The sequence below is a fragment of the Vigna radiata genome, chromosome 8 (genome assembly GCF_000741045.1).
Source record: "Vigna radiata var. radiata cultivar VC1973A chromosome 8, Vradiata_ver6, whole genome shotgun sequence".
NCBI classification, from domain to species: Eukaryota; Viridiplantae; Streptophyta; class Magnoliopsida; order Fabales; family Fabaceae; genus Vigna; species Vigna radiata.
This window is the reverse complement of record NC_028358.1, coordinates 43,172,421-43,193,826: the sequence shown is the minus strand read 5'-3', so window position 1 is coordinate 43,193,826 and position 21,406 is coordinate 43,172,421. Positions and strand designations below refer to the sequence as shown.

Below are 21,406 nucleotides of genomic sequence, written 5' to 3'. Positions count from 1 at the left end.
TCTTTTTCCTCCCAATCACGGATCACATTTCACTCATTCCTCCACCCACAAACCCCCCGACGCACACCTTTTCTCCCTCTCAAATACTAGAAAATGTCATTGTTGTCGACTGTTCAAAAATTATAACCCAATTGAGATGATTCAAAACTTGAGGACTGAACTGAGATTTTCACACAAACATAAGGACCAAGAGAGGGATTAAGCCTAAAATAAAAAAATCATCTCAACATCAATTAACACTGTTTGAGACAACTTAACGCTTAGCGTAAAATATGTGCATTTTTACAAAAATTATGACTTAATCGAGACAATTCAAAACTTGAAAATCAAACTAAGATTTGCACACAAATACGAGGAACAATAAAAGTATTAAACCTAAGGAGAAAAAGGAGTTTGAAGTGCAGAAGTAGGAATAAAAAAAAAAGGGAAAAAAAAGAAAAAAAAAAGAGAAAGAATTAGGTTCACGAAAGAGTCGGAAGTAGAGAGAGTCTGTGACGATGTTAAAGAACATACTATAGGAAGAAGCACACAAAAACAAGGAAGAAAAAAGTAAGCAGCAGCTGGTGAAGTGAAGTGAGAGAACAAGGTGTCGAAACAAAACCATGGCAGTTTCTGTAACCATTTTGGTTCTCGTCATCGCTCTGCATCTCATAGCCTTTGTCTTTGCAATTGGCGCCGAACGACGTCGTAGCGAGGTACCCCTCCCTTTCTCTCTCCTCTCCCTTTGTTTTTTGTTTTTCGATTCAACTCTCAAATCTGATTCATTTTCCATTTTCAGGCGAAGGTGCTCCCCGACCAGTACGACGACAGAACCTACTGCTCTTACACCACCGACGCCTCCACCGTCTATGGCCTCGCTGCCGTCGCTCTCCTGCTTCTCAGCCAGGCCGTTCTCACCGCCGTCACTCGATGCCTATGCTGCGGCAAAGGGCTTGTTTCCGGTTGCTCGGCCACTTGCGCCGTCGTCTCCTTCATCCTCTCCTGGTAACACTCAATTAAGTGAATTAATCGTATTTTCTTCTAATTTCGCATCTAAACAATTAAACCCCTACGAATTCATCTCCTAATTTATTTGTACTAACCAAAAGCTAAACAAAATTTTGAACCCTGGTTTTTAAATAGACTTTCGCTTTCACTTTGGTTACATCAGGTGTTGTGAATTGATTGAACATTTTTCTGTTAAAGATAAAAATCGGTAAAGGTTGGAAATTGTTTGAATTTTTTTTTTTTTTTTGAATTATTCGTACTGTGAAATCAGGATTAGTTTTCTGGGAGCAGAGGCGTGTTTGTTAGCAGGGTCTGCGAGGAATGCATACCACACCAAGTACCGAGGGTACTTTGTGAGGCACGATTTGTCTTGTGCTACCCTGCGCAAAGGTGTGTTTGCAGCTGGAGCTGCCTTGACCTTGCTGTCCATGTTGGCCTCCATCTTGTACTATTGGGCACACTCCAGGGCTGATACTGGTTTCTGGGAGAAGCACCGCAATGAAGGGCTTGGATTGGCCACACAACACCACCACCACCAAGGGGCTGATTCTGATAAGGCCTGATCATGATTTCTTGCTTTGAACGATGTTTACTCAATTTTGGTGGTCCTGTTTTAGCTTTTAGATAAGGGATATTGGTGATAAGGGAAGGAAGAACAGTGTTTGCAAAACTTGTTCTTGTATTAATGGTTGAATATATTTATGCTGTAATGGAAGAACGCTTGAAATATAAAGATAGATTGCAGTACAATGATTGTGGTTTAATACATGCCAATCTTATAGTTTCAAAGTTTTGAGACCTGCTGATTATTGAACTTTTAGTGTCTCACTTGCATGTGCTGTTGCGATAGAAATCAACTAGAGCACGGGCCACTACATACTTGAAATGAAGATTCTTAAGCTCGCTTTTCGTGGATCTTAGTACGCCGTATTAGATTTATGAACTTTCGTCACTTTCTATCTAATGATGCTAATTTGGTCCTAATAAAATGTCTAATAACCATAAAATGTTAATTTGATCCTAAGAATCGATTATTCTTATAAGAACCAGCTCTTTCTCAACTTTCTCCAATGGTCCATGAGTAGGAATTAGTTCTTAACTCAAGAATTTCCAAGAACTGCCATACGAGAGATACTTGTAAATTTCTTACAATATCTTTAGTCGAGATTAAAAAAAAAAAAAAAAAACTGGTGAGTTGTTGCAAAATTTTTTATATGAATTAGGACAGTCTATCTTGACATTTGAATTTGGTGTTAGTTGGCTTCAGTGAAAAAGATGGGCGGAAATCTGATATGTCGGAGCCAAAACTTTAAATATCTAGATATTTTGGCATGGTATTATTTCTTTTATCACTATAACAATTTTCATATGCATGACGTATTTGAATCCTATATATTTCCTAATGGTTGAGAGTGAAAGAAGGCAGGTGAGTGAAGGCGACATCCAATGTCTTCGACTTGATAAATTACTTAGGAAAAAGAGTCTCTGACTCAGATAGAACAGTGAACGGATAGATTAAAATAATTAAAATATATTTACTTTGAAAGCATATATACTCTTGGTAAGTTTTATTCAGTCCACTCTCACTATATTCTTTTTCTTTTCCCTTCAACAAAATGTTTAAGAAACACAAAAGAAGATAAGTTTGAATCACTTGATTCCGCCAACAGAAATAGTCAATTCTACTTAGGCATTCAAATGTTCAAAAGTTATTGTAATCATTTTGTTATCACCATTATATTAATTGTAACTCTTATTCTTATAGCTAAAGATATATAAAATTTCAAGGTAGAAAAAAAAAATATTAACATTGAGCAAATCCTAAATGAAAAGCAACTAATGGGAATTTATTCTTCTCTTCTTTTTGCTTTGTTCAATTATATGTGTGATTGTGTTTGTTTTTATTAGTTTTAAGACCTTATTGAAATATCTAGTAGTAACCTTTGTTGCAAGTCCACAAGTTATTCACCCTCACAATCATAACCATTTGTCTTACAAATAAATAATAATTTCACAAAACTATTAAAATATTTAATAACAATTTATCTATCTCACAAACTACTAATATTTAGTAAGTTTTAACTATTCATAATGTAAAATTAACAATATTTAATTATATAAAATTAACAATGGGTGGAACAAAAGCAGGTAGGATTGACCTGTATGCTTTCTGACCACGTAACATAATTACTAACCTTTTTTTTTTGTTTATTCTGTACGTAGACTAAATAGATTTGAAACCAAAGCTAGCCATGAAGGTATTTAACATATTTTGGTCTAAACATTAGTACGAATAGTTCTACAGTAACACTTACCGACTTCAACAAGAAATGAAATTATTGGTTATGTAAATGTTATAATACAATCTTAGGAGAAAATTATTTGTACGATGGAACAGGTAAAAGCTTGGCGTTCATATCAGCAAACAAACTTAAACTACACATTCATTGATAGGTGCACATCACAGCTAGTACATTACAACATTAAAATCTCTAAGAGAAAGTGTGACGCAGAAACAACCACACCAAACTCTGGGACAACCAGAGGAGGCTGTCCCACTTCATGTGATAAAAAACAAAACAGAGTACATTACATAGAAAAAACACACATAAGATACTCCGACAAACCTAATAATAGTTGAAGTGAAACATAGTGAAGTGTATATCTAGCAAGTGGGGAATGGGGAACCACAAGCATTAGCAACTTTCCTGGCATTGGGAGAGTTAACGAGCTTCTTGAGGTTGGGGTCTTTCAAATACTGGCAAAGGCAAGGCCTTTGTTCCTTCAGTTTGCTACAACAAACAGATGAAGGAGGATTCGATGAGGTAATGGCACTCGCGCATGCACTCAGCTGCCACGCATTGCATGTCACTGCTGTCACACGCAACTCTGTCTCAGCTATTGCGACCAAGGTAAGCACGATGCACAGTGTTGAATATGAGACCTTCATTTTCAAATATAGACCAAGAAGAAGAAGATATGATCCTAAATTTAACTAAGACACACAGGGATGTGCATAAAGGTGTAGTTCTCTTCACTATTTATAGTGGGAGAGGAGCATGGCATGGGACATGATCTAATGCTACTACTACTTTGTAAACAAAAAACATTACCTGACTACTACAAAAGCCATTTCATGAAGGGGCAAGTGTTGTTGTGTGATGGGGTATGTTAAAGTTGGGACCCTGGATTCACCTATCATGATGACTTTTTGGAGGACCCCTTTGCTTTATTATTTGTGTTCTCATTGCTAATAGATTAGAGTCATTGGACTCAGGCCATGCTAGGGGTTTATAGCTTTCGCACCATCATTACAGACAAAGCTGTCCGCCTAATCATTTATAACTTTATCAATATAAAAAAACACCCACACAAGGTTGATTATTTAAGTTTCGTAACGAAAATAGTTAGGATAGGATGTAACTATGTTCTGATTTCATATCGTAAGGTGAACATCTTATTTATATATTATAATTTTATGTTATTTTTGATCGATGTGGGACTTTCAATGTGTTGGTAAATATCAGGGAGAGAAAAGTATTAAAAGCATAAGTGATTACATTAGCATCCATTTTTTTGACGAGTTGTTTACATTTGGAATTTTGACTAGTGGATTTAGGTTGAATTATGAGTAGTTCGAAGACGTTTTAATGATTCTTTACCAAATAAGTTCGTGAAAGTTTGGTTTAGGCATTGTCAGACAAGGGACTAGAGAGCCTAATTTAGGGAAGAATCATTACTCGAAAAAAAAAGGAGAAAAAGACGCCATCAGGTTTGTTTTTATACGTACAGCTCATGAACTTTTTTTTGTTATAAAAATTTAATGTTTTGGGAATAGTTTGGTTATAGGTAAATATTCGTTATATTCCTTTTTTACTATAATTGTTATGCATGAAAATATAAATTTTATTAAGTACATATTTGATTTTACATGAGATTAACTGAAACACATATCTCTATAACTTATATAAAAAATAAAATTATTTTAAATAACTTGTTTTATTTAACATTCGGGAACTATGAATCGATAGCTGAAATGAATTAAGAGAAAACGTGTCACCTAACTAATATCTTATAAGACAAAGTATACGACATAAGCCACTGAAGAATGACCGTGAGAGCGTGCGTCAAAGTTACCAAATTGATAATTAGGAATGAAGAAGTTGATTGATTTTCATTTTCATATGATAAATGATAAATTTATATAAATTAATGTAAACATAGAAATATATAGTTGGGAGTCTGTAGTTAAAAATGATTGAAGAGAAATTCTGTAGCATATGACGCTGAAGCCGAATGACTTTCGGCGATGTGATGGATGGTCAACATTTTGAGTTTTCTTTATGATTATTTCTCCAAAGACAAATGTCAAAAGTAAAACAAAAAAGAAGGAAAAGTGATGCACATTTTATTCCCTTTAGGATCAACGAATTAAATCACCAGAAACTCAACCAGTTTCCATAGTTTGGGGGTGTCAAAAGCAACCTTAAAACCTTTAAAATTGTCTGCAGTCGATCAAAAGAAATCCACATTTAAATAATAAGAAATACGAATAAAAAATTAGTTTTTATGAACGACACATATAATAAAATAAGCTTAGACACAGCATTATACCATAGAGTTAAACTTTTTTATATATTTACATCGAAAATTCCATTTTATCTTTTTGGATGGTGTAATTTGAAGAGTAAAACTGATTTTGAGATTGTGCAATTTAAAAATTAAAAATGACTTCTAAAAGCTGGATAAGATTTAGAAAAAAAAAATCGCCTCCAAATTATATAGTTAAAAAGTTATTTAATGTTTGTACTGTTTGATCTGAAAATAATATTTTAAAAAATAAATTAAATTTTAAATTATACAAAACAAAACAGGAATTTTCTTTATGAGAGTATGAACAGTGGTTCCAATCAATTTATGTTACAGTTTTTTCATTGACCTCATTTGTTTCACCACATATTTTAAGAGGGCAACTTTTTCTTGTACCTTCGTGTATTTATTTCTTCATTTCTGTAAATTATTTTATTATAGATTACATAATTTTACATGTAAATTTTGTATTCTAAAATATATAATTTAAAATATAAATTTTCATTTTTAAAATATATATTTCTATTAAAATTTTATTTTCGATTATGTAATTTGAAATGTTTGTTTATTTTAAAATTTATTATGTTTCTATTTTTAAAATTTAGACGTGAAATTGACATTTGTTTACATTTTAAATTTTGATATATTTTATTTTTAAAATTTTACAAGTAAATAAATATAATTTTTTCATAAAAAGTATACAATTTAAAATATAATTCATAATATAAAATTTTATAGGGGTACATGTTGATATTATGGAGGTGCAACAAAACAAATGGCCTTATGAAAAATAATTATATTTAAATATAATATAAAAGGACTTGTGAAAAATAAATAAACATGTAAAAAATTATATTTAAAAAAACAAGTCTTATTAGGATTAGTTAAATTACCATAGATCTCAAATTATTATTCAATGATTGGATAGTTGGGATTACCGCATTATAAGTTTAGATTTTATTTTTAAATAATAAGTAGGGTGTTAATTTATACAAGTAGAAAGGACTAACTTGTTTGTTAAAAGTGACTGAACACGCTTATAACGCAGCGGAATTAAAACTCAGAGTAGCGTATAAGCGTGTTCAGTCACTTTTAACAAACAAGTTGGTCCTTTTTCGAAAATCAATTTTCTTTAAGAAAATTAATCAAACAGTTAATATGCGTAAAATGAAATGAGTGTAGGGAATAGAAAAATCACACGAGTATTTTTATACTGGTTCGATTCAACAGAATCTACGTTCAGTCGTTAATCACTATAAAGAGTGATTAACAGTTCCACTAAAAAACAATTTCACAGATTTACAATAAGTGAACAAAATATAAAAGAACCTTCCTTCGACGAGCGAACCGGAAGAAGACCACTCTACCAACTCGAAGAGAACGCGAGCTTCTCCTTTCACGAGACCAGGCAGAGCACCTTGTTAACTCGAAGAGAGTCTGCTCCGGCTATCGACACACGATACGAGAGCCTCTCCTTTCACGGGACCAAGCAAGAGAACTATGAACAAAGCTTATGAGAACTTTCTTCTGACAAACAGTGTTCTATTAAGCTTCTCAGTTCAAAAACGTTGCTTCTGAAGTTTATAGAAGCCAATTATATAGCCAATTACACTGAATGCCAAAGGTCAGCTCCCAACTGCCACGAATAATCGATTATTGTAAGTGATAACCGATTATTCAAGTTCGTTACAAGTTTTTCAAAAAGTGATAATCGATTATATGAAGTGATAATCGATTATTCAAGTATGACTTGTGATAATAAATTATTTCTTCATGATAATTGATTACTCTAGTACAAAATGCAAGTGATAATCAATTATAGTTTGTCCATAATCGATTATTCCAGTAAAAATTACAAGGTTTAATATTTTCCTACTACATCCAAATTCTACAAGTTGCTTTTTAAATAATTCTAATGTTCTCTTCAAATACCACTTCTTGCAGCATCCTCAAAACAATTCTTCAGGATTTACCAATGCTCCTTATTGGTAACAAAATGCAACAGGAGTGCCTGAGGTGGCAGCAGAAGTGCCAGGTGTTGAAGGAATGTTTTCTTTATCATACATATTTCACCACACGTTGAAAAGAGAATTAATGGTATGTTTTTAAATAATTCTAATGTTCTCTTCAAATACCACTTCTTGCAGCATCCTCAAAACAATTCTTCAGGATTTACCAATGCTCCTTATTGNNAACAAAATGCAACAGGAGTGCCTGAGGTGGCAGCAGAAGTGCCAGGTGTTGAAGGAATGTTTTCTTTATCATACATATTTCACCACACGTTGAAAAGAGAATTAATGGTATGTATGTGTTGAGAAGACGAGAAGTATATATAATAAGAATCACAGGACAAACAACACACCTTGCACCTTGCCTAACACACCTTGCACCTTGCCTAACAGTACGTGTTTCTATCTAACTTATGCCAATTATGTTTCAGCCTAACTAGACACATGATAGTATAGTATTGTATCATGTCTAGTAAGAGATATATTTGTTTACGATGGTGACTTTATATTAATGATGTCACATTCATTCTATGACTAGGCTAGTTCTTTTTAGACATTTAAGCTTTATTAAAGCTATGTAAACATTTGTGTTGATTTTCTAAGAGGGACAATTGAACCTAGTCCTCTTGAAGACGGTCTCAAATTAATAGTACGAGTGCTATTTGTTTTTGCTCTTTTTCAATGAGGCAAATGATCATTGTATGCAACAACATATTTATTCACATTGATTTTAGTTAAATATATTAACTCATGGGAGAATTCACGAATTATAATAGTCTTGTTTTATATGGATTTTAACACTCTGGCTGACATAAGTCTTTCCTCTCTTAAATATTTATTAATTTTAGTCTTTATGATCTATTGTATTATTATTGGCACGGGAGCTTAAAATTATATACATTGGTAAAATCATTGAAGTGTTCTCACCCTCCTTCATGGGTATTGGCGGAAAATCACGTTCTATAGAAGATTGGGATCGATCTCCTCTTACTATCAGCTTTTACAAGATGATATTATTTGCATTTGTTTTTTCCTCTTTTGGACAATTGTTTCATTTACTATATATGTACTAATATACCTTTAACATGTAAGTAGTCGTATGATGTTTATTTTGTCGCTTATCGTAAAATATTGACTGTGCACACGTCATATGCAAATGTTTGTACGATAATATTGATTGCAACAATTAGTTTTAGAGGTGAAAGATATATTTTGTAAATTGTTCTATTAGTATCATAGTTTTTCATATGTGAACACACATATACTAATTTTAATTTGTTTCTTCTATCGTGTAAAATTTTGTATCACTAAAATACTAAACTAATTGAACATGTTAAAAAAAAAGATTATAATTAATGAAATGTGACTTTTATAAAATGGTTATTTTCTCTATCACCTCCGTACTTTCTTTTTTGTGTCTTGTAAATATGAAATTTTTTAATATCTGATTTAAATTTTTTAACTGTAATCTGAAAATTAAAAATATTTTTTAGATTATATAGTTAAGATAAACTTTTTTATTTAGAAAAAAATAAAAATTCCAGACTATGCTATTAAAATGCTAAAATAGACTTAAGATGATAGGTAAGAGTAAACCAGAAATGATTTGTAATTCCGTGTAACTCCTCACTTTCTGTTTCTGAAACTGTTGCATAAGCCCTTTTGCACGTTTCTCTTGTGTAAGATCTCCTGATGTTGGTGGCGCTTTAGGATATTTTTGGCGATGGCGTGGGCACTATTACACTTTGCGTGTCTGACTGCTGAGCTTCAACTTTAACGTAGGTGACTTAAGACGCAGGCAGTCCACCTTCTCACTATTTTAATTTATTTTAAAAATATTTTACACTTTTTTACTATTTTTTTTTATTCCAAAAATACTCTATACTTTTCCAGTATCCTTAACCATCTTTTTCTTTCTTTCTTTCTCTACATTAATCTAATGGAACATTTACATGTTTCAAATTTGAATTTGTGATATGTTACAAAATATAAAATTCAGAGGAAACTTTAATATTAGTATTTCTACTATTTTCATTTTATAAAATTAAAAGTTAGATGCAAATACAAAATAATAAACATAATAATATTAATAGTAAATTATGATATATTATTATTATTATTATATACTAACTTTATAATGACGAAAGAACTAAATAAATTCTAAATCTTTATCAAATAACTTTTTTTATATTTTAAGTATTTAATAATATTTTTATATTATTTATCTAATAAATTAAATATTTTATTCAAATAATGTTGTTGAGTTAAAACATAATATAATGTTAAAAATTATAGATATTATGTGTAAAAAAAACACACACATATATATAAACATTTTTCTAGAAACTTAGAACAAAATTTTACCATTTATTGAGTAATTTAAAAATAAAAAAAATAAGATTGAATCAAACTTATTTAAGAAAATATATTACAAGTTCAAATTTGAGTCATGTAAATGCTCCATTAATGTAGAGAGAGAAAGAGAAAGATTGTTAAGGATAGTGGAGAGATATAGGGTATTTATGGAATAAAAGAAAATAGTGGGAAAGTGTAAAATATTTTTGAAATAAATTAAAATAGTGGGGAGGTGCAATACCCACTTTGGGAGTGGAGGGAATAACACCCTAATAAGTTTTGTTGCTGAGGAATAATATATATGGGCCAACCATGAGATCATATTTGAATTGGGCTCTAAAATACTTGGGCTTTTATTATTGGACTGCTTTTACTATTTATCTACATATTAGAAAAAAAATTGTAATCTATAAATTCTTCGCCTCCATAATAACACATAAGAAGGAGATTCTACGTGAGCAAGAGCTCCATCGAAGTTGAACTGCGATGGATATATGACTTAAAGGTTCTAGAAATAAAATATTTTCCCACGAGTTGAATGACTATAATGAGAGGTAATGTTGTGGTCGTGAAACACGACAAAAGTTTTAAAATTCGAAATCATAATTGTTGTATTGTTTTGTCAAGTATTTGCATCCAACAGAAGCCTCCGTCCCTCTCATGTGTAGTTGTATAATATTCCCACGAAAAGTAGTAAGAAAAAACAACAACATAGGATTAGACATGGTGGAGGGTAAACGTCACAGACGCTAACAATGTATCTTAAGTCATGTGTGGGCACGAGAAAATGAAACTTGAAAAGCATGCCAAAGCCATACCTTTCCTCTCAGGAACGAGTTTATCAAATTTCTTCATTACAAAGCTTAGAACCACAATACATCACATATAAGTTGCTACCACGAAACATGAATCACAATAGTGCTACAAACTTACCTCAGCAGAGTCAACAAACACTACCAATACATTTTCAATCATTCAATTCTTAACCATGCCAATCCGTTCTCGTGAGCCTGCACAAAGGCCAGGTTTCTTCCACCGACAAAGACCACTCCATGCACTTCTTGGCGGAGGAAAGCGTAAGATATTTTTTTACAAACTTCACCTTTTTCTTATCAAAGTTTTAAGAAAAATCTTATCTTTTTATTATTCATCTTAAGTATTTAAAGACATAAGTTTTTGTTACAAAAATAAAATATATCCATTGCACTTTTACATGTTTAATGCACAACTACTTTTCTTTAATAAAAGCTCCTTTTAAAAGCACATGCTCGAATATATATTTCCCAACAAGTTCTATAGAAAAAGTTTAGACAAGGATTCACGTATTAAATTCATCCCAATTTTTACCCCTCAAAAGTAAATATAAAAGGAAATCTTTTCTACGATTAAGCTTTTCTCCAAAAGCGAAAGAAAAGATGTCACAAACCCTAAGATGTCAAGTTAAGCATAAGTTAAAACCTTTATAATAGTTTGATTGGTAGAAACTCTTATGCAAATAATTATTTTGAGGGTTTATTCAAGATATGCACTAAACCAAAACCATCCGATGCATCTATGCTCATTTACATATTCCAAAGACCAACGGAGAATGAGTGATCTGATTTTGCAGTTGCTGATATATTGCTATGGAAAGACAAGATATCATCGGCAACAATGGTAGCTGGATTCTCCATGATTTGGTTCCTCTTTGAAGTGGTCGAATACAATTTTCTCACTCTTCTTTGTCACATCCTCATCGCCGTGATGCTCGTCCTATTCGTGTGGTACAATGCAGCAGGACTCATCACATGGTAATGTTCTTGCACTCTGTATACATTGATTTTGTGCAGCAAGAGTAATAGGTTATTCTTTGCAGGAACCTGCCTCAAATCTATGATTTTCAAATCCCCGAACCCACCTTTAGATTCTTGTTCCAAAAGCTCAACTCGTTCTTGAGGAATTTTTACGACATTTCAACTGGGAAAGACCTAACACTCTTCTTTGTGGTATTGAGAAAGCAATTTTCAGTCATTCAAACGCATTTTGTCTTATAATTATTTCTTAATGACATCATGCGTGGTATTGAATTTCAGACAATTACCGGTCTCTGGGTGATGTCAGCTATTGGGAATTATTTTACAACTTTGAATCTCGTATATATACGTGAGATCCTAATTACTATTGTACTGTTATAATTTATATAAAGATTTGTAGTAATAATAGAACCTTGTTAATTAACTTTTTATTGCGCTTTATCTTTCTTGCACAGTGTTCCTCTCCCTGGTGACCCTTCCCATTATGTATGAGCGATATGAACAAGAGGTGAATTATCTAGCAAGCAAAGGAAACCAAGACGTGAAGAGATTGTTCAACACATTGGATAATAAAGTTCTGAACAAGATTCCAAGGGGACCTGTGAAAGAAAAGAAGAACAAATGAATTTTAGATTTGGGCAAGTGTGTAAAAGATAATAATAATTGCAAATTTATTTATTCGCTACCACAAACTTGTATAAAAAAAATATATAATTGATATTGTTTAATGCATTTTAGAACATTCATAATTTATTTGGAGAAGTTTCTTAGTAATTGAAGGTGACTACTTATCTCAATCAATCCTTCAAAATGAACGAAGCATCATTAAAAGCAGTTGTCTACTAGCATGGGTGAGCTAGAAATGTGATTACGTAGCTAAAGTAGCCAAGTTGCGTTACTTTCGTGCTATATCTACCACATTTACTTTCTTTCGTATCTATTCTTCAAGATCCGATAGGAATTACCAAGACATTCATAACATGAAAACGATGCTTTAATTAGGATTTTAATCGAGGGATTAGCTTAGAAAAAATGCACTTCTTTTAAGTTTGTTTTTTTATGACAATGCAGGAGAATCATTTTAAAAACAATAATGGGTGGGGTTGGGTTCCACACTTCTGCTTTTTATTATTTGTTGACAGTTAGATGTCTTTTTCTAAGGTCGAACAAATTAAGCCACCTAATCACCAACTTTACTCTCTAATTCACATCATGTAACTTCTTCCACCACAGCCATGCCCAACAGTAAAATTTATAATAAGAACTTTTATTAGATATTTCTAAGTAATAGATACCAGTATTTTAATATTGTGCATTTTTCAACGAAACCCATATCATATTACTATTGATTTTTATTTCAATACATTTTCAAAACACAGTTGAAATGAAAATAAACAATAATCAATGAAAAGCCTTTTAAATTTAATTTGATGGGTTATTATTATTTAAATATGATATTAAAGTTGTTTTTTTTTTTTAAATAATTTTTCCGTAAGCTTTTAGTTACTGCCACCCACCTGTGCAAAAGATGACAATGATTAATCTTAAAGTCATATAAATTAAAGAACTTATTGGAAGTTAATGATGATATTTTATATTTTAATTGTAGAGAAATCACCTTGCGACCAAAATATGATTTTTTTTTTTAGTATAAAAGATAAATTAAAATTGGGAATCCATATCAAGAGTTAAACCAATACTACCAAGAGCACAAAGAATGTAGAGGTAGACAATAAGATGTTTTTCGTTAGTGTTTTTTTTGGTGTGAGAGAGATTATCGAAACGTATGAAAAGGAACCATGTTTAATGTAAAAACTAAGACATATATCTCGGAGATAAATGTTTAGAAACATGTAAAAAAAATAGAATTTAGGTATTGTTGACGTTTTATTAGGAAAATAAAAAATGTGGATAAGTTGACTTTTTTTAGAATTAAAAAATAAATTTTATTATAAATGATACGAAATTATGTGATTTAGGATTGTTTTTAATTTTGTAATGATAAGTATAAATTTTCTATGTTTAGAGTTGTTTAGTTTTTTTTTTTTAAGAAAATTTGTTATCTACTTATTTTTATGAGTTTGGTTTGGTTATATGATTTTCGTTATTAACTTTTTTAATAATATTTTTTAAGTGAGGACAAATAATTGATATGTTTTGATAACATGATGGTAATGTTTGAAAAAAAATTATATGAAAAACTAAAACTAAAAAATTTATGGAAATGACTGTAGTTTTCATTAATTTACTTTTGAATATATTACGTGTTCGTCTATTTATTCGGCGAGAGATCTTCCGTTACTTCAACTTCTTGCGTTTTTCAATTTTTTTTTTGTTAGATAACATTACGCGGTATTAAATTAATGTATCCTCGAAACTATTTATTTTGTGGGTCATGCTGACTACGCACTACGCAATGGTTAAGGATATTTGATAAACATTTTATAAAAATTATAATTAATTGTGATATTAAATAAATTTTGATTTTAGAAATTATTAATAAGTTTTATTTTATTTAAAAGATAAAAATATTCATAAATAGTATACAGTACTAAACAAATAAAAATAATAATTAAATAATATTAATGTTATTGTATCTTTTTTTCTTTTCAACCGTTTATCATTAAACGTAAAAGAATTAAATTAATAGAAAAAAGTAACAAAAGAAAATAAAAGAAGTAAACAACCTAATATATCAGCCAACTATTAAGGAATAAAATGTTAAACATCTACAAATTTTACAAAAAATAAAACAATTAAAAAATGAATTTGAAATTTTATTAAGTTTCTCTTTCTCTAACTTCTCGAAAACCTTTTGCAATACTTCTATTAACTTAATAAAATATCATGTATTAAAAATATATTTTAATTTCTGAAATTATTAATTATAAAGACATAATTAATAGAACTAATTACGAAATTGTATTATTTTAATTAATGAAGTTAATTATTCTAAACTAAAGATAAATATAATAGAATCAAGGACCATTAATTATATCTTAATTAACTAGTATCCTTAATACACTTATTAGCATTCCTTATTTGGTGATCAAACAAACAGGTACATAATGAAGCTGCGTAAGATAATCATATGCTTGAATGAAATATTAGCATTGCGCATAAACTTATCCAAACTTGAATTCGTGATTAATCCAAAATAATTGCGTTCATTAATGCATTCATTTATAACCTAATAGGGTTGGTCTAATAGTGTAGATTTGATACTAGTATACGTATTTAAAATATTGGTTGTAAGTTATAGAATATGCACGCACCTCATTTCTGCCATACTTCCACTAAGAATATTTTGGTTTCTTTTATTATGATAAATTATTTATCAAAACTTATACATAAATTATGTAGTTAACTTCAATGTAATCATATGTATGATAAATTATTCGTATAGTCTAATTGATTATCATTTGATACTTTAATTACGTGAATGGACTTAGTCTTAATTGAAGTGGGAAATGCATCAAACTAAGGAATTAAATAAAATAATATAGGTTTTGCAAGGTAAAGTGTGATTTGACCACATATCTAAATTATAGCAACCGATCATTGTGGGGAGTTAGCTCATCGTTTTCATGAGTATTCTTAGGTCACAACTTCATCATCATGGTTCTGACTATTACCAGAAAAATAATATTCCTTGGTCTTTTGGAATATGACGAAATATCCACTTTTGATTATTTAAATTTGTTTCAATAATTAACATCGAAGTATGTAGCTTTTGATAGACTTATGATGCTCCAAGTTATTACACTGTTGTCTCTATATGTTCCTGTTACTCAAGTGAACACACACACGTACTTAACTAGATTGTGTTAAAAAAATACAGTAGAGTTTTGAATTTAAGAAAAAAGGAACTATGAATTTAAAGTAATCGAACAGATATCCACATTTTTTGAGTGCCAACAACTTTAACATAGAAGGTTGAAATTTATAAGTAGAATTGTTAAATTTAAATAATAGTATTTTAAAAAAATTTCACCTGCCTTTCCCATGACGTGTATCTCGTAATTTTAAGGTAATTGAGTGACAATAATTTTTTTTATATATATTTATATATAATAGTTAAATTGTTAAATTTTTAATAAAAAAGGTTATTTGATAATTTGTATTTAAATTTATAAACACGTTATTATTAAATAAGTAATAGACGGGAGTATCATATTAATTGCATTTTATTACAAACATAAGAGAGTTCGCTATAAATTAAAATGTGTCTGTAGTTTTATTTGAAATTTAAGGGAGTTAAATTCCTATTTTAGATTAGGTTGTGATTGTTTATTAGTGCAAAATAAGGTTTTAAGTTTTTTTTTTTAATAAAAACTAATATTAAAAAGATTTGTGATATTTTTGTAACTAAATATTAAATTTGAACATTGAAATTTATACTTTTTTAACATCATTAGGGAATTTTCAATTTTCAACGGTATATTGAATAAATTTTATGAAAATTTGTGATAAATATACTCATCAAATGTTATAGTTTCAAACGTTAAAGATTTATAAGTTGTTAGAATATCATTTTACAGACGTTATATGTTAGTGAATTCATTAAAAATTTGACGCTAAGGGTGAAAAATTATTCACTCTATCTTTGTTGTGCGAACACTCTTTTATGCTTAAACTCTTCTCAAACAAAGCTTTCGACGATCGATACATGTAATTTTTCTTATATTTTACACAAATACACATTGAATAACTATTTTAGATGTAATTTTCTTTCATTATAACCAATTGGTTTTGTGCATATTTAGAACATAGATACGTTCTCCTCTCTTCCTCCCTGTTGGCAACACTTTATTTTAACAACGAACTCACTTTTAATAAAGTTAGTTTCGTTTTAGATTTTTTTTATGAACTTTCTATTTTTTTTTATGGATTATAAATTGGTTAAACTTGTTGATATTGATATTGTAGAATTTATTTATTGTTCATATATATTATACATATAAACTTATGATAAATACAAAAGTATATTTAAAAGAATTCAGAATGATCGAAAAATTTATTCAAAACATCAAAAGATCATAAAAAAAAACCCATAAAAAATGAAATTAAAATTCTAAATATGTAAAATATTTTTACAGTTTATAAAAAATTAACAAAAAATAGAAACCAATCTTTTCTTAAAAATCTAGAAGAAACACACCTCGCTACGCGGGTTCTCAGATACTTCAAATTTTTTTTTTATCTGAAATTGATATATAATATTAAATATGTCACTCAAAACAAAAATAATAATCATTTTAAAATATAAATATAAGTTCTAACTCTTTATACTTATTAAAAAAATTTAAGCCGACTCTTGATGCATAAGAGAAAGCGCACAAAATATAAACTAATATTGAAGAAAACAAAAAGAACAATTAGCATTGTTGCATAAGAAACTAATAAATGAATCATTAAAAAGATGAAATTAATATACCATAAGAAAATAATATTGTGTTGTAAGTAATGAGAAAATGGTTGTGTTTGTTGTAGGTTTGATATAATGATATGAAAGTAAATGTTGTAAGAAAAAAAGTAGATAATGATTATAGTAAGNCTGTAACTGAGAAATAAAAGAGAGAGAAGGGTAATAATGACGCATGAAGTATATGATGAGTTTGGTAGAAGTGATGATTGTAATTTAAAAAGAAAAAGAAAAGTTAATGGACATGATGACTGGACGTGGAGAAGCAACTTAACAGAACTGAGAATAATGATAAGCTTATTATATAATAGTGGCAGGCAAATCATTCACGTCTACTTAAAACAACACCACCAAATTTCTCTCACTCTTCTTTGTCATTTTCTTAAACAAAAATCACCTCAACAAATGCTTCTCTATTTCTTAAATTCTACTGAAATTTTCACAAATAAAACAGAGTATGCCATTATTTTTATTCAACATTTAAAAAGGTTCGGTAATTTCAGTAAGGTATATATATATATAGACACACACTGATAATAATTTTTTTTAGAAGTGTGAAATTATTACACACAATATTATAATAATTATAAAGTCATTTGTGTGTGTGTGGAGAAGAATGCATGGAAAATACCCGTTTTATCCATGAATGAAAATATGTGAGAAATAACCTTTTATCAATGAAAAAATATCTATAAAATTATTTCATGGAAAATATCTTTCTTACCTATAGAAAAAAAAAATCGTGACAAATGATGCATATGTAATTAAGGTTTTCTTTTTTAGTGATAACATTGGATTTTTTTTTATCTATAAAAATTTCATTAGATAAATATCCTCTTAAAGATTCAGATAGGAATATGGTGAAAAAGAAAATGAATGAAAATGAAATTTTGAGTTTTCATTCTCTTTATTTTATTTGTTGTGAGAAAATTTTGAAAAACATAACTCCGTTAAATGTTTTTTGCACGTTTTAATAATAAGGTTAAAGGTATATGTTTTTTCTCCCTAAGAAAAGTGGTATTGATATATTTCTATTGTGAGTTTTGGCATAAACTCATATCAGTGTTGTTCATTCATATATATGATAGGATTATTATATAATAAGTAGTTAAAAATTATATTTAACATAAATTCTGATTAGCTGGTGATATAATTTTTATTCACACTACGTGTGTGAAAGTTGAAGTTTTTTATAACTACTATGTTACAGAATTTGCGAGCACAAGATTGAGGTGAGATGAAGTAATTTTGAACGTAAGAGTCACAAGTGTTTAAGAATTGTGCGAGAGTAGTCTTTTAGTCATTGGATCATGCAATCCATTTTGTTACACGTTTCTATTGTTACACATTTCTATTTTGGATAACTATATAATTATGAAGTAATTTTAAATCAATCTCAAAATGACACATAAATGATATTAATATATTATCAAAAAATATTATCAAAGTATCATTATCCTTCTATATTAATTTCAAATATTGAATCCATATGTTGATTGAAGTTTCCATGGAACCAATTTTATCAAACACATGACATCCAATTATCTATACTAATAACAATTTGGGATGCACATCAACAAAGGACAACATTAATTTTCTCCTAAACTTATACATGCATCAAACATCACGAACCAAGCCTACTATAGTAACCAATGTTGTTAGAGTTATCTTTATTATGTATGCAAATAAATAATTTTGGTCGGGCCTTCCTTAGACATTCCCGAGTAACTTATACTTTAAATATTTTATATACTGTTTACCTATTATTTTTTTTTACTATTTTTTCTGATTAACACTAAATAGAGTAAACATTAGATATCTTTTTAAATTTTATTAACACTATTATATTTCTTTACTTTGTGCGAAGTAGGAATGGTAACGGATCAAATTAGACACAGATAGTGCCTATCTGCAATCCGACCCGTCGGATAAAACTGTACCCACTACTTGCTAGGTACCCATTTAGAAAATATTTGTAGGTATTTTAAAACCTGTGGGTACCCGCGGATACCCGCAAAAAAGATATTTTATACATTTTAAAATAAAATATAAATAAAATTACAAAAAAATATGTATAATATAATAAAAATTAAATTAAATATAAATTAAAATTTAATTTTAATTAAATTTAACCTAATAAAATAGAATTTAATCTTATTTTTAATTAAATTTAATTAAAAAATATATAAATTAATTTTTTTTTTTATTTTTTGGGGTTAACAGGTACCCGCGGGTCTGGTAGTATACTACTCGTACCCGATTTGTTTAGAATCAGGTATTAAAATACCCATTATCCATTACTCGCAGGTAGTAACTATCTGTTGCGGATTTTACCCGCGAATATCGTGCCCGCATATTTTTTTGTCATCACTGATGCGAAGATTCGTACTAACATAACCAATCTTTTATTTGGATTATATAATTAAGTTAAAAGAGAAAAAAATGAAATAAAAAGAATGAAAATTAGAGATCGAGTTATGAAGATTTTGTCCTTCATCCTAACCAAATCAAATAATAGAGTTGGTCTAATTTTAGATTTAAAATGATTTTTTATATGAGGATATTTTAAATGAGTAATAGTAATTTAGTTAAATGACTTCTTTTGTCCTTATTTTTTTTTTTAAGAAATATCAAATAAGCATCTTTACTTTTATGTATATCATTTTGGTTTATATTTTAATAAATTTGATGCAATCAAATATATTTGTTAGTATTATACTAATAATGTTAAAGAGCTGACATATATCAATTCGTTTTTTTACATCTTAAATAGAAATTTGTCACATATTATTTCGGTTGAATTGATATAGGGTTGGTCTTTCTTTTTTATTTTGCTATTTTTGATTGTCCAGTCATTTTTGAGTATGCAATACACTCCTATGGGTTGTTGGTTTGTAAAAGACACTCCAACACTCAAGTTAAATATGTTTTATTTCATAAAGAAGTCTATATCTTATTAGGATAGGTCAAGTTTATAAAATCATAAATAAAGATAGATAAATATGTTTTTATCTAAACAACAATCCAATATTTATAGGACTTGTGTGAGAGTTGTCAAGTGTCATGCGTCATTAACTATTAATGTCATGTGTCATTTTCACGCCAAGTGTCATTATTTTATCTTAATTTTAAAATGACATAAAAAAAACTCTATAAGAGAAAAATTGAATAAAGTTTTTGGATTAAAGTATTTAGTATATATGCAAAAGTTGAACGGTATATAACAAATGTAAAATACTCGACTTTTCAAACTATGATTAAAAGAGCATTTATGAAAACAAATTACTTTCAAACATTAAGAAGAAAATAAATAAAAAAATCTAATTTATTTCAATGAAATGTAATTAAAAAATTAAACACATTACTAAAACAATTATACTGATACTCGAAAGTTTATAAATCACTCGTCATAAAAAATTATAATTATTTTTTAAATTTAGAATTTTATTTACAAAAGTAACAAATAGTTTATTTTAAATTATTATACCTTAAATTAGTTAAAATATTTAGTGTTAAACTTATCTTAATTCTTCTTATCTATACTAAAAAAAAGCAGTTCGTTTGACCATTCAAACAATTAAAAATACACCTTAGTTAGCATTACATTGGACCACTGAATAATAAAAGAAGCTGCGTAAAAATCAATACTAAATAACTTTTCCTCGAAGGAACAAAATAAATAACTTGGATCATTATATTTAGGTCATTTCTATTGGAAATGGCACCCAGAAACACTTCATTGCTGCCTTCTGTGGCATACCGATGAAACCAGTTACGACTTCAAATCTGTAGTTTTTGTGGACCATGCAGAATGCAACAAACCTTTCATCAAGTTTTCTCGTACCTTTTATTTCATGGAAATCTTTTCTAACACGTTATACCAAAATACTTTCTTCCAAATTTATCCTTGTAAGTAAATGATGAGAATTTACCATCCCATCCTCCTTCATTTACTTTTATTCCTTAGTTCAACTTCAATATTCTGGTTGACTTTACTTTTTAAAACTAAACTCATCCTTAAATCTCAAGTATAATGTATGGATTTAATTAATTTTAATATAGAATAAGACAAAGTCAGATTAATTTAATTAGTTGATTGTATACATAACTTATCAAATGCTGTTAGTTTATGAATACTGTGTGTAAAACTTCCTATCTCAATGAGTGAAAATTAATCTTTCCCATAAAATTTAGTTATGAAGGATATTTTTCACAGAATTAAAATTTTATTTAGAATATATAATTTT

General features: G+C 29.0%; 3 protein-coding genes across 3 annotated transcripts; 2 read left to right on the top strand and 1 right to left on the bottom strand.

The window, feature by feature from the left end:
* Nucleotides 1-410: 410 nt before the first annotated feature.
* Nucleotides 411-1,753, top strand: LOC106771204. The gene is made up of 3 exons (XM_014657136.2): nucleotides 411-695; nucleotides 779-984; nucleotides 1,259-1,753. The coding sequence occupies exons 1-3, from the start codon at nucleotides 603-605 to the stop codon at nucleotides 1,548-1,550; spliced, it is 591 nt and encodes a 196-aa protein (XP_014512622.1). The 5' UTR covers nucleotides 411-602; the 3' UTR covers nucleotides 1,551-1,753.
* Nucleotides 1,754-3,361: 1,608 nt separating this feature from the next.
* On the bottom strand, nucleotides 3,362-4,018 carry LOC106771541 (non-specific lipid-transfer protein 2). The gene has a single exon (XM_014657536.2). It carries the CDS (start codon nucleotides 3,935-3,937, stop codon nucleotides 3,653-3,655), a length of 285 nt encoding a protein of 94 aa, XP_014513022.1. The 5' UTR covers nucleotides 3,938-4,018; the 3' UTR covers nucleotides 3,362-3,652.
* A 6,816-nt stretch (nucleotides 4,019-10,834) lies between these two features.
* Nucleotides 10,835-12,496, top strand: LOC106771616 (reticulon-like protein B14). Its single transcript, XM_014657611.2, has 5 exons — nucleotides 10,835-11,017; nucleotides 11,551-11,731; nucleotides 11,797-11,926; nucleotides 12,014-12,083; nucleotides 12,190-12,496. The coding sequence occupies exons 1-5, from the start codon at nucleotides 10,930-10,932 to the stop codon at nucleotides 12,357-12,359; spliced, it is 639 nt and encodes a 212-aa protein (XP_014513097.1). The 5' UTR covers nucleotides 10,835-10,929; the 3' UTR covers nucleotides 12,360-12,496.
* Nucleotides 12,497-21,406: the final 8,910 nt, after the last annotated feature.

Bases quoted from the DNA above. Each gene is read 5' to 3' on its own strand.
- LOC106771204 (XM_014657136.2), top strand. From the start codon at position 603: ATGGCAGTTTCTGTAACCATTTTGGTTCTCGTCATCGCTCTGCATCTC. The intron at 696-778 runs GTACCCCTCCCT...TTCCATTTTCAG, and splicing joins CCGAACGACGTCGTAGCGAG to GCGAAGGTGCTCCCCGACCA. The intron at 985-1,258 runs GTAACACTCAAT...CTGTGAAATCAG, and splicing joins GTCTCCTTCATCCTCTCCTG to GATTAGTTTTCTGGGAGCAG.
- LOC106771541 (XM_014657536.2), bottom strand. From the start codon at position 3,937: ATGAAGGTCTCATATTCAACACTGTGCATCGTGCTTACCTTGGTCGCA.
- LOC106771616 (XM_014657611.2), top strand. From the start codon at position 10,930: ATGCCAATCCGTTCTCGTGAGCCTGCACAAAGGCCAGGTTTCTTCCAC. The intron at 11,732-11,796 runs GTAATGTTCTTG...TATTCTTTGCAG, and splicing joins GCAGCAGGACTCATCACATG to GAACCTGCCTCAAATCTATG. The intron at 11,927-12,013 runs GTATTGAGAAAG...ATTGAATTTCAG, and splicing joins ACCTAACACTCTTCTTTGTG to ACAATTACCGGTCTCTGGGT.